The sequence below is a fragment of the Canis aureus genome, chromosome 2 (genome assembly GCF_053574225.1).
Source record: "Canis aureus isolate CA01 chromosome 2, VMU_Caureus_v.1.0, whole genome shotgun sequence".
In the NCBI taxonomy this organism is placed as follows: Eukaryota; Metazoa; Chordata; class Mammalia; order Carnivora; family Canidae; genus Canis; species Canis aureus.
The window spans coordinates 18,338,574-18,351,332 of NC_135612.1; the positions used below are offsets into that span (position 1 = coordinate 18,338,574).

At 38.8% G+C, this 12,759-nt stretch overlaps 2 protein-coding genes across 12 annotated transcripts in view; one reads left to right on the forward strand and one right to left on the reverse strand.

The window, feature by feature from the left end:
• The window catches only part of ADGRV1 (adhesion G protein-coupled receptor V1), a 521,868-nt gene that overhangs the window by 132,868 nt on the left and 376,241 nt on the right, over window positions 1-12,759 (reverse strand). The window lies entirely within an intron of this gene.
• LOC144293846 (uncharacterized) overlaps window positions 1-12,759 on the forward strand; it is a 131,741-nt gene that overhangs the window by 52,581 nt on the left and 66,401 nt on the right. For 3 of the 11 annotated variants that reach the window (XM_077865052.1, XM_077865043.1, XM_077865040.1), the window contains one exon: window positions 11,625-11,770. The exons of 6 other annotated variants lie outside the window; for them this stretch is intronic. In XM_077865052.1, coding sequence (XP_077721178.1) covers window positions 11,625-11,750 — 126 coding nt within the window. In that variant the 3' untranslated portion in view covers window positions 11,751-11,770. Of the gene's footprint in view, window positions 1-2,155; window positions 2,611-11,574; window positions 11,771-12,759 lie in introns of those variants that run through there. 2 more of the 11 variants (XM_077865058.1, XM_077865092.1) reach the window with 2 other exon arrangements.

A 12,759-nucleotide genomic window follows, 5' to 3' on the forward strand; every position in this document is an offset into this window, starting at 1 on the left:
TGTCACACCTATTCTGCTGCAAAGCATTTGCAAACATTTAATCTTGCTTGCAAGGCATGGAAGTTTCCTAAAGGTTAACAGAGCTGTAGTCTGTGGCTTAACGCATTGGCCTTGAAGCAGGCGCCCATCCCAGCAAGGCTGCCTGCTGGCTGTGTGACTCATACACGTTTTATGTAGGTACTTTGTAGCTTTTCTCATTCCTAAAATGGGATTGATAATAGTAGTGTGTACTTCATAGCAGCACTCTGTAGTAAGCAGGTAATAATAATTAATATTACATGGCATTTTAGTTATCATCTCATCAATACAACATGACCAATTCTTCAACTTTGTCACCTCTACCTTGTTGAAGATTAAGTGATTTTTTTTTTTTTTGAAGATTTTATTTATTCATTTGAGAGAGAGAGAGAAGCAGGCTCACTGCTGAGCATGGAGCTCAATGTGGGGCTTGATCCTGGGACCCCGAGATCATTACCGGAGCTGAAGGCAGACGCTTAACCAATTGAGCCACGCAGGTGCCCCTTGAGGTGCTTTTCTGTGTTGAAGCTTGCCTGCCAAGCTTTTTTATGTCATATGCTTTATTTTTTAACAGTATATCCAGAGTAGGAACCAATGTCAGTGGAACACCACCACTAAAACGGCTTTGTTTCAAGGCCCTGTCCAGGCTATCAGTGGAGTTAACTGGAACACGTGCAATGCCCCACCATGGAAATGAGAATTTGGGGTTTACGTGGTTGCTGACTGGTGGGGGTCCTGGTTTGCAGGCTGCCATTCTGAACATGTAGCTAAAAGGTGGGCCAAAGAGTGCACTACTGGCTCTCTTCTGCCCAAGCAGTCCGTTGAGACATCAGCTAAAACAAACCATCTTATTTGAGAGCCTACCTTTCCTTGATGTCTCTCCCAACAGAAAAAAGATTGTATGTATTCAAAAGTAATCATCTCCACTGTTGCAACTATATGTCCACAAACTATATGTCATACACTAAATCAGTTACACTACATTTTTCATTCAAACTCAATCCCAAATTCTTTCAAAGGTATTTATGCGTCCCTTTTGATAACTGGTATTAAAATGCTTCATTATCGACTTAGGTAAGACATGGCCTTGGACCCTCCCTCATGCCCCTAGGCAACTTTGTTTTTGCAGTATGCTGGCTCCTGATTTTGTCCTAATTGTGTGATTTTTAAGCAAGTTAGTTAAGGTCTGTATGGGGGAGGAGGTGAGGAACTGTGCACAGAAAAGGAGCAAATGGACAAAGAAGACAGCAAGGGAATGCTAGAGAGAAGAGAGGGAGACTGAAGTAGAAGAGAAGGGATACTGTAATTGAATGAGTAGCAGGTCTTCTACTCTGATGGATCAGGAATGGTCTCAGGCTTGCCAGGGTTGGTTAGAGAAGCTTGCTATAGGCTATCAACTTTCCTAGTCTCATAAGAGCTCAAAATCTGCAGTTTATAATTCAGAAGCAGCAATGGAAACTTTAAAGCCATTTATCTTGGCACAATTCCCAGGGAAGTCGATGTGGAGACCCACTGGCTATGCACACCATCCTGTGCAATTTGATGCTTTTCATTTGGTAGAATTTTGTTGCCAAGGCTACTGCATCAAGTTTCTGAAATTTTAGTGGATGTAAATTGTCTCATCTGTCACTTAGCCTGGCAAGAAATTGAAAGGACATGCTTTCTACTGAAAAGAAAGTCTCAACCTCTTTAGCCTCTTATGCACAGAAATGCTCATGTTTGTGTCTTTGAGAAAAAAACGGACTTTTTTTTAAAAGCCAACGAGATAAAGTTTTAGTGGAACCTAGTTCTTCTCATTATAAAATATGCACACATTCAGAGGCATTTTCTAAGGATTAGGAATTTTATTTTTTACCTTTTAGTCATTTTGCATAGCTGTTCAGTTTTTTAAAAATTTGTGTGTAACTGAGCACTGCTTTTTGTTAAATCTCAAGAGAGAAACAAATCGGTGTTGATTTATAAAGGAAGTAAGCAAAATAATGTTCTCAAACTCTAAATATTGGCATGGTAAGGAGGGGAGTTAATAGAGCATTAGCTTAGGCCTTATTAATCTCACTAAAATAATTTAGGGAGTACAGAGATCACTTCCCTTTCTAAAACAGGATATTATTAATGTGAACTTCCTTTCTTCAACTAGACTGAAAATGCTCAAAGCTTCAGTTTCACTGCCACTCTTCTGTCTCAAAAATCATCACACACTACAGAAGGCTAATAGTACAATGGAAGAAATGGCTAAGATCACCAAGAGACTAAACAGCTAAGAGAAAGTGATGGTACAGGCTTAAGTGTCTAGAGAAGAGGAATTCTCTGGCTGAATATTTGAATCAGCTGGGGAGTTTTTAGAACCTACTTGTGTCTGGGTCTTTGGTCCTACGTGCAGAAACTGGTTTTATGCATCAGTACAGCAGCTGTCTACCCTCATCCCTGGGTGATATGGCCCAAGACCCCCAGTGGGTGCCTGAAACCATGAACAGCACCAAACCCTATGTATACTCTGTTGCTGCACATACATAACTAGGACAAAGTTTAATTTACAAATTTGGCATGTGAAAGATTATAACAATAACTAAAATAGAACAATTAAAATAATATACTGTGATTAAAGTTATGTGAATGTGATCTCTCTCTTCCTTAAAATCTCTTATTGTACTCTATGCACCCTTCTTCTTGTGATGATGTGTAATGGCTATGTGATGACATGGAGTGAGGTCATTGATGGAGGCATTGTGATCTAGGGTTAGGCTACTACTGATCTGATGATATGTCAGAAGGATGATCCTGTGCATCTGGACTAATGTGGACCATGGCAGACAGAAACCATGGGAAGAGAAACCGTGGGGGTTGGGAGGAGGGCAATCGCACTAGTTTTAAAAAGCTTTCCATTCGTGTATGTGTTTGTCTGAGGAGCCAGCAGGGTGAAGTTACCCTCTGAAGGATTATGACTCAATGCCTCTAGTTCAGAATCCTTCCCAGGTGGGAGGACACACTAGCATGGTGAAGCCCTTGGTTGGCCTCATATAGTGGGATCCCCACCTGCCCTGCTGTTGGAAAAAGGGTCTGGTGTAGAGAGCCCCTCATCCCAGGAAACAGGGCACAGCTGGAAAGGGGGCTGCCCCCTTGTCCACGATACAAAGCACATTCATGGAGAACCTGGTGCTAAAGCATTTGATGACCTGCTTCTGGGTGCAGAGTTTGTACCTAAAAGAGTAGCTCCCTCACTGCAATCTATTGAAAGTTAGTGCTACAAAAACAAAGCCTCATGTGAGGCTGAGAGCCACTGGCCAATAATATCAAGGTATAAATTTTAATTTGCAGAGTTCCATTATGGGAAATTACTAGCTTATATATATTATTACATTTAGGTTCCAAAAATAAACAAAGTAATATATTTAAGGCATTCTTGAAACATTCTTGGTTTTTTAAAAAATTCCCATCTCCATCAGTATAAAACACTTGTATTTTTAAAAAAGGAAATGAGGCTCTAATAGTCTTGCTCAAGGCTGCAGGGGAATCACTGCTAGGACTCCGGGTCCCCGGCCTACCAAGTCACCTTTGGAGCTTGGGGGTGGCTCAGGATCCTTTTGGGATTATGAGATAGAAACTATGGGTAGGAATATGATTTGTAATTCTAAATCCGATACCAGAAGGCATTTCTAAGTATCTTTCAACTTACTATTCTGGCAACTAAATCTGAACCAGTCCAGAAAAATAAACCCTAACTCAGAAAAATAAGGAGAGGAGACATTTAAACACTGGCTTATTAACTGTAAAACTGTAACACGTAAGTTTGTTTATAAATAAGGGTTTCTGTTTAAGCATCAATCCAATTCCTCTCTAAAATCAGTAGGCCTTAAGTTTATCTGCAGGATCTTCAATATGGAAAAAGAAATAATTTCAATTTTAACTCACACAAAATGGAAGTAAGACCTGAGATAATAGGGGATTTAAAAAATTATAGAAATATCCATAGGATCTCAAATTTCCTTTCAGAAGTCCTAGGATTCCACACCTAAATTTAGTAATTTTTAGTTCTTTTGTCTCCTTTAAATGTCATACCTTAAAATAGCAATGCAGAAAGCTGCATGCTAAAACTATAGCTTGTAAACCTGTTGGAACAAGTTCAGTCCTCACATTAAGGGAGACTAAATTACTATATTCATCTACCCCCCAAATTCTCCCACAAGTAATCAAGCTTATCTGTGACCCCATTCTAGTTATTCATAAGTGGGGTGGGACTCCATAAACCCACACAGTGGAAACACTTGAAGGATTTATGGCCTATAAATGGATGTTAGCCATTTCATGAAAACACAGGCCAAACCAACATCTTAGCTATCTGTATTTCAGTGTGATTACAAGGGTTAGTTACACAAATAAGAACCCAAATGTATCCAGGACTAAAAAAAACTGTTGGAGTCTTTCCTTTCCCTAAATGTTAAAGTACAGGGCTACTTTCTACTGAGCCTTCCCTGAATCAAATCTTTCAAAGAATTTTTTTCCTTGTCCTATTTTCATGGAGAGAGAGAGAGAGAGAGAGAGAGAGTGAGAAAGAGAGAAAAGTTTTTATGAGCCATAGAAATTTTTTGTAGCTCAACTATTCTACTCTCCCAGGTGGTAATTATAATAGTTCTTCTCATCTGGGTTCCTTGGACATTCTACAAGCAGATGAAAGTACCTAAGTGTAGTTTTAGTAGAAATATTTTGCTTAACTTGGCTATAAGATCTACTCATAAAGATCTGTTGCCACAGAGCCTGGACTGTATGACACATACGGCAGATGGCCTCTGCCTTGGTTGAATCAGGCAGATAAGGCTGGAAGAATGATGATTATGCCATTTTAACTAGTGCAAAATGGAATTGTTCTAAGGATTGTGATTACTGAATGAATCGTTCCTTTCTCTTTTGGCCAATTTCAAAATATTTTGAATTGCATGCTATATTGAATGTTTGCATGATTTTAGAATCCTTGTCATTATATCCATACCTTCCATTGCCATCTTTGCTGACTGAGGAATACATTAATCACGGTGCTGACCTGACTCACTCTCATGAGGAGGCAGTCATTTGAAAAATAAACCTCACTGGCTTTTCCCTGGATATATGGTATCCTTGCCCACCTGAAGCATCTAGATCTGAGTTCCCAGGGTCTGAGCTGCTCCAGGTGCAGATAATAGCATGCCTTCTACCAAACACTATCCTTTATTTTATTTTATTTATTTATTTTATTTATTATTTTTATTTTATTATTTATTTTATTTTATTTTATTTTATTTTATTTTATTTTATTTTATTTATTTATTTTATTTTATTTATTTATTTTAAATACAGGGCCATTACCAGGCAGTGACAGGGGCCCATGTGAAGTCTTGGCTATAGTATCTCAACATTTCTTTATTCCATTGTTATATCTGTTTATCTCTTTTTTAAAAAAGATTTTATTTATTTATTCATGAAAGACACACAAAGAGAGAGAGGCAGAAAGAGACCCAGGCAGAGGGGGAGAAGCAGGCTCCATGCAGGGAGCCTGACGTGGGACTCAATCCGGGGATTCCAGGATCACGCCCTGGGCTGAAGGCAGGCGCTAAACTGCTGAGCCACCCAGGGATTCCCCTATCTTTCTTTTAAATGAAAATTCAGAACTGCCTTGGTCTTTTCCAAAAAGCCAGGACAAGAGTGACCATGAATCTGTGCCACACAGCTGCAATGATCTGGGTGTGCAACCGCACCATGTTTACTTGCAGCCATCTTTTCAGGAGAGCCAGTGTTATTTATGCTTTCCTCTGTTTTGCACTTTCTTGGTAAAGATTCATATGAAAGCTGATGAAATAGGACTATTTCATACAGGAAAAGTGGAAGATAAGCAATCTCTGACCTGGTTCTCTTGTGAGCTTAATTAGGTCTCTGATTCTTTCATGGGCACAGAAATCTTAGCTTTAATTTCTCCACCTAATATAAATAAAGCTGAATTCATAAAACCATCTGATCTGCTTCTAGCCACTCAAATTGGATTTTATGTACTTTGTAAATACAACATTGTGAGGAAATTGAGAGCAAAATAATATCACCAAGAGAAAGATAGTAGGCTTCAGTCAGAATTCAAGTCGTATCTTATGTATTGATGAATGAAACTGACAAACTCATGCCATTTTGCATTACAGTCTTTCAAAACTATCAGCTGTGACAGCTGTAACTGACATTCTTAAAACAAGACAAAAATTACATTAGATATTTTCCTTTTGCAATTCAAAGTCCCAGCAATAATTAATGGACTTAAAATAATTGTCCTTAGGGATCCAAACCATTGATTTGTCTCTTTCTGTAGGGAAATATTTGCCTAAATTTACATTACAACTTTGAAAATATATAAAAAGGATTTAAGTGATAAAAGCAAATTCTCATTTACATGCTAGTAAACTGAAGATAAAGTAGCTTGAAAAAATTCAAAGTGTTATGTATTCCAAATTAAGTGACATTTAATGAAAAGATTTCTTTTATTTGAATTGTGATACAGGTAATATAAGGACTAACTTTTCCCCATAGTCAGTAGCTCTTAAATAATATCTCAGAGATTTAGATGTCAAGGCAATAGCATTCAGCAGATTTAAGAGTCCTTTAAAATGTCTCCTACTGGTTCATTCCTCTTTTCTGGTGTCTTCTCAGTGTCTCAGTTTCTGTCAAGCCCCTATGCCTTCCAACTGAAGTGCCTGTACATTCCTCAGCCCTGCAGCCTTCCTGAGTGACATGCACAGTGGCAATGGGTCTTTCACACATGCCTATCTGTCTCACTGTCTGCAAATGCCAGAATGGGTTCCAGGCGATGGCATGATGGAAAGAACACAGACTCAGTCCAGAGTCAAAGCCCTGACTCTGTCATTTTCTAATTATGTAACTTGGCACAAGTCACTAAAGGTCTTTAAGCTCTAGTCTTTACCTGAAAACTTAGGATACTGATAGCTCATCTATTTGAAAATCAAGTGGTATAATGTACATGGAAGTAGTTACCAAAATGGAAAGTCATCTACAAATGGAAGCTATCTGGCAAATTCTTTTCTCTGTGGCCAGCTGATTAGATCATGGAGGCCAGTAAATATGTCAGTACTAAGAAAGTTGCATAGTTTAGAGGGCTGAGAATGGAACTGGACACATGTTGGATTCCTAGTCCCACTCCTTGGGATCAAGGCCAGCTTACAAAAGCACACACCCATGGCAGCCTGACAAGAATGATTACTGGAACCTGCCCAGAAATAACATAAACCGGCTAACATTACACAGATAGTAGCATCATATGCAATCTAGGGGGAAGAAATCAGCCATCCTGCCATAACTATAAGCCATAAAATAATTATAAGTTAGAAACATTAGTGTATTTTCTCTCAATTTTTCTTAAACGTCACCTATTATGATCACCTTAGACAGGCTCAGTTATTTGAAGAGAATTTTAAAATTCCACTTGCTCAAATGACAACTATACAAGAAGTACCAAAAACTGGGGTGGGGGGGAAGTCTGTGGTGGTGGGAGAAGGACAGAAAGTAGGAAATGCTTAGACAAATAAATGAAAAAATTCTGACAAAGAAGAATTAGATTTCTTTCCATACATATGTAAATAGTTATACAAATTCAAAGAGTTAAAATGCAAAGAACTAAAAACATTTACCTTTTAAAGGTGATGTGCTTGGATGACAGTTCTTTACCAACAAATATTTTATCTGGGTGACATCTATCGCTGAGTTTTATAATTAAAAAAATAAAGCAGTTTCCTCTTTTTTTTTTTTTTTTTAATAAAGCAGTTTCCTAATCATCAGATTCCTGTGCAAAAAAGTGGGGACCTAATGGCATTACTTTTAATCTCCCTCCAGGGAAGGAGAAGTAACCTAATTAAATTAATGGCACACCAATGCTCAAGCCACCACCTCTATTTCCATTAGCCACAGGTACAAAAGAGCAATCTTAAAGTTGGTTTCATTTTGCGCCAAAGTGTGACATATTTATCAAAGAGTTTGAGGCAAGAAGAGATAATGAAAAGTGTTCTAGCCAAGAACGGTCATCTATACCAGATCAAAGTAGACAGCAATCATAAGGGTGGATGTCAAAAAGATCTCTGCCACTTCCCTTACATTTCCTAACTCTAGGATTGCATTCATGTAGATTTTTACATACTACTTATTTATTATGATGAACCTATGTTGATAAACACAAATGCTAGTTGCCTGTCCAGCCTTTATTCCTTCTTCTTCTGATAACAGCACTTTAGAATTTTTTTTGAGATGCATGTGATCTGGCCACAGCTGACGTCACTCTTCACTGCTCTAAGGATGGGCCGACAACCTGGGCAATTCATGCTATCTGCTCTTTCACCCATAGGGATAAGTTCAGGGCTGTCCCACTGACTCCATGAAGCTAATGAGACTTACACTTAGGACTTTTTGTGGAACTCTTGTAAAGAGAAAATTGCTTTCATCTGGGTTGCTAGGCTGAAAGGATGATAGCCTGAAGCCATGAGCCATCATGTTGCCACCCTGCAGGAAGCACCTTCCAGTGGCACGATGACTAAAAGATAATTGTGACATGGGCTCCATCCCTAGATGGTGAAAGTCAGCGTGCTGTGACATCTTGAACCCTGGGATCCAGCAATGCCCGAAGCTATCATTCACAGACAATTACATCACACAATCCTTAAGGCTTATGCCATGCCAGTTTGCGTTGGGTTTCTGTCATTTGTATCAGCATGAATTCGGAGTAATATAATTTCGCTTCATAAAATGTGGGGATTTTTACTAAATTGGTATCAATGTGTTTTAGGACACACTTTTTTTTAAAGGAATCTCAACATGACTATTTCATAAAAGATTTAAAACTCACTTATTTCTATGAATGTACAGTGCATCTTTTCTTCTAGCTGCTTTAAAGCAAATATAAGAGTGTCTGCTACTTTTTAGAAGGGCAATTCACACCTACAAACCCAAAGCAAATACTATTTGAGGTCAAGATATTGAGTAACATAAATCTCAACTTTTCTTTCAACACCTCTATTGAAGAGGCTCTGCCAAAAACTTCACCCTACTAGGCTGCTATGTAAATCTCCCATATCCAGTTTACTGATGACACCTCCCATGGAATCTCTGTCCAGGTCCTGGGACAGCAGAGAGAACTGTTCGAGAAACTCCACTGGCTACCCCAGCTGTCTAAAGCTTCAATTAACAAGTATTTAAGGACAGGAAGAGCTGGCAGGGTATGAAATTGCATCCCAGGAAGCCCACCTGGGACTTCCTGCAGGACATCAGGCTCTCAAAACAGACAAGGTCAGAAGGCAAAGGAGACAGTCCTGCAGAAAAGGTTTTCCTTTCCCTTTCAGGACCAGGTTCTTTATTAGGTCTCTGTGCGTTCCTTTCTTTTTCTAAGTAGATATGGAGGCCCTCAGATGTGTTTGGTAAAAACTGGGTAGGGCTGACTATGAATACTTGAATAAAATAAACTTGTTTTACACTGTCATTCAGTGTATGACATATATTTCATACTTCTGTACATGTAATCCTTATAGTGTGATTTCTATTAACAATTTAGTTATATTGACTGACAGGAAGAGGTTCTTTTCCTTCTAAGTTCATGGCTTTCGCACTTCCATTTGTGCTAGAGTCCTCTGAAGACTTGTTCGGGGTGTTGACCTTCATGGCGCACCCCAGACCTGAGGGAATCAGAATATCCATAGGCAGAGCCTTGGAATCAGAATTTTCAGGTGAAGCAAATCATCTGAGAACCGCACACTGAGAAACATCCTGGGAGTTAATTCACATCCAAGAGCACACATCCAACCTAATGGCCAGCAATTCACATCGCTGCGGCCATGTCCACAAATTGATGCTTTTCTCATAGAATCTTATTTATCAAGAGCCACAGAGTTAAAAAGGGTATGTAATATTGCTGTGACTGGTTATAATGTCTGCAGTCACCCCCTGTATCCCTGCCACAGGAGGATAAAGTGTTCTTGACTCACTGCTGAAGCGGCAGCACAATATTAACAGCTTCAGCTTTCCTACAGGTGACAAAAGCAAGAGGCAGCTCACAGACCCCCATGGATCCATTGATAATATTTTAATTTAAAAAGTTAACATATTTTTGGTGCTTATTTTCTACTCTGATTTTTACCACAGAATTACAAGAAGTACCTGATTTATTACACTCTCTTTACACTAGAACACATTCTGCCAATTGTGGTCTAAATTTAGCTCACATGGTTTGGTAGCTGGTCAACACTGCAGGAGAAAACAACATCTCTTATGAAAAACATATGTACAGTCAAAATGAAAGTTTGGCAGCAGCATGTAGAAAAAGGTTCCTCATGAGTCATATATATCCATTTTGAAAGCCACGCTTATCATAAGTCATGCTTGAAAAACATTAATTCTTATGGATTGCTGGGTGGCCCTGAATGTAAAGGGACAATAGTTTCATAAATGGTTCTCCCCCTGGAACTCCTCAAATTTTATTGTAGACACCATGAAGTTTTACAATAACACAACAGTCTTAGGGGTATCTGGCTTGCTCAGTTGGTAAAACATGTGACTCTTGATCCCAGGGTCATGAGTTCAACCCCCCACATAGGCTTTACTTAAAAAAAACAATAACATTTCTTCTTTAAAAAATAAAAAAGATGAAACATATGATAATCTTGATTAATATTAAAGTCCTCTTCTCTGTTCTTCCCTCTTTATCCCTCCCTTTGCAACCCTGTACCTTGTCTCTTTACTATCACTAGGAATAATGTCACAGACTATTTTTATTACCATACTTCCAATAACTCCTACAGTGGTTTGGCACATAAGAGGTGTTTAATACTTACTTACTGAATGAATAAAGACATGAGTAAATGAACCAAATAGCTTTCTCTGCTTTGGTCACATTATCTTCCATTCCAGTGAGCTTCACTGAGTCTATGTAAACTGGAGTGGATGAGAGTAATCTCTTATTCTCACCATTGGCTACAAGATATCTAAAGTTCATCAACCTGGCTCTTTGGCATACTTGTGGGATTGATGTCTGCTTCCTCAACTGATAATCCTGGAGATGGAGAACATTTTTTTATAAAATATTGGCCAGCATGTCCCCTCCTTCCAAAGTCTGAGATTTTCTCTTCTTGAATCAATAATAAGCTTAGAGAGGGGTGCCTGGGTGGCTCGGATAAGCATCTGACTCTCAATTTTGGCTCAGGTCATGATCTCAGGGTCCTGGGATGGAGCCCTGCATCAGGCTCTCTGCCTCTCCCTCTCTCTCTGCCTTCCCCCTTACTCGTGCTCTCTCACTCTGCTCTCTCTCTCAAATAAGATCTTAAATAATAATAATAATAATAATAATAATAATATAATGATAATAGGCTTAAAGAAATTCAGATAGAAAAAGAGGCCAAGAAAGAGGCATGGGTCACAAGTCTGGATCCATGTATGGGTATTTGTCTCTTCATTTGTGTGTACATGGGTGTGTGAAGTGTGCAGGAGTGGTTACTAGACAGAAACAAAGTGTGTAGGTGGTGATCTGGTAAATTATTTTTTCTTTGTTTTAAGATTTAGTTTTTAAGTAATCTCTGTACCCAACGTGGGACTCAAATTTACAGCCCCAAGATCAAGAATTGCATGCTCTACCGACTGAACCAGCCAGGCACTCCCAGGATCTGGTGATTTCTGAAGAATTTCCTACCACTCGATGCCTAGAACCAAATAGAGGAATCTCTGTTGAATGAATAAACGATCTTCTGTTGTTGTAAAGGCAAAATATGGGTTGAATCAGTCAATTAATGTGGATTAGAAATTTAAAAAGAGATGTATATTAGAGGCATCTCAATTTTAAACATTTATGAATATACGTTATCACTGATTCTATCTCAGGCAGGAAACAATTGCTTCCTGTTTTCCATTATTCCTTCAGCATCAGCTCACTCCATGACACATAGTAAGTGAGTAAAGTAATAGGGAGAAAGAAACCTACATAAATGATATAAGCAATTCTGTTTCTGCCATAAGAGTGTTTAAATAAATAGAAAGCTATTCATAGGAGAGAAAGCCTGCCTATAATGAAAATGAAGCAAGGCTTCTAGAAGGTCATGGAATTAAACCCCAAGGTGTACATAAGATTTTAACAGAGTTAGGAAAGGAAGACTGAAGGCGATTTATTAAAACAAATGGCATAAGCATATGGGTAGAGAAAGGACAGAATAAGTTGTTGCAAGGGGAATAATAACAAGCATTCCAACTAGACTGAAACAAATGAAATGTCTCACAGTTACAGACCAAGCTGAAAAGGTGTCCAGGGACAGTGAAAGTGAGGTTAAGGGAAATCAAAATTTATTTAGGAATAACTAGGAAACTGGTCACCAGGAGAATTGCAACAGCGGCAGGCAGACTAACCTGGCCCCAATTAGACAAACCTGGGGAGCCAGCAAGGTACTGAACTTGTTTTTATTTCAATATTTCAGGTCATAGATTTAAGTGCTGGTAGTGGGAATGGAAAGAAAAGGTCAAATGTGAGATGTACCATAAAGAAAGAACCAAAAAGAAGGGGATATTTTTATTAGATGTGAAGAGTGGAGGGTAGGAAACAGAGTCAAGCTAAGTTTTGAAACCTGGGAAAACTCTCAGAATCGAAGGGATTATGGCTCATTTTCCAGGGAGGAAAGTGTTTTCATTTGAATGGATAGATCAGTTCACTGCTACTACTATCAACAGAATGAGACTCAAAGCTAATAAAGTAGC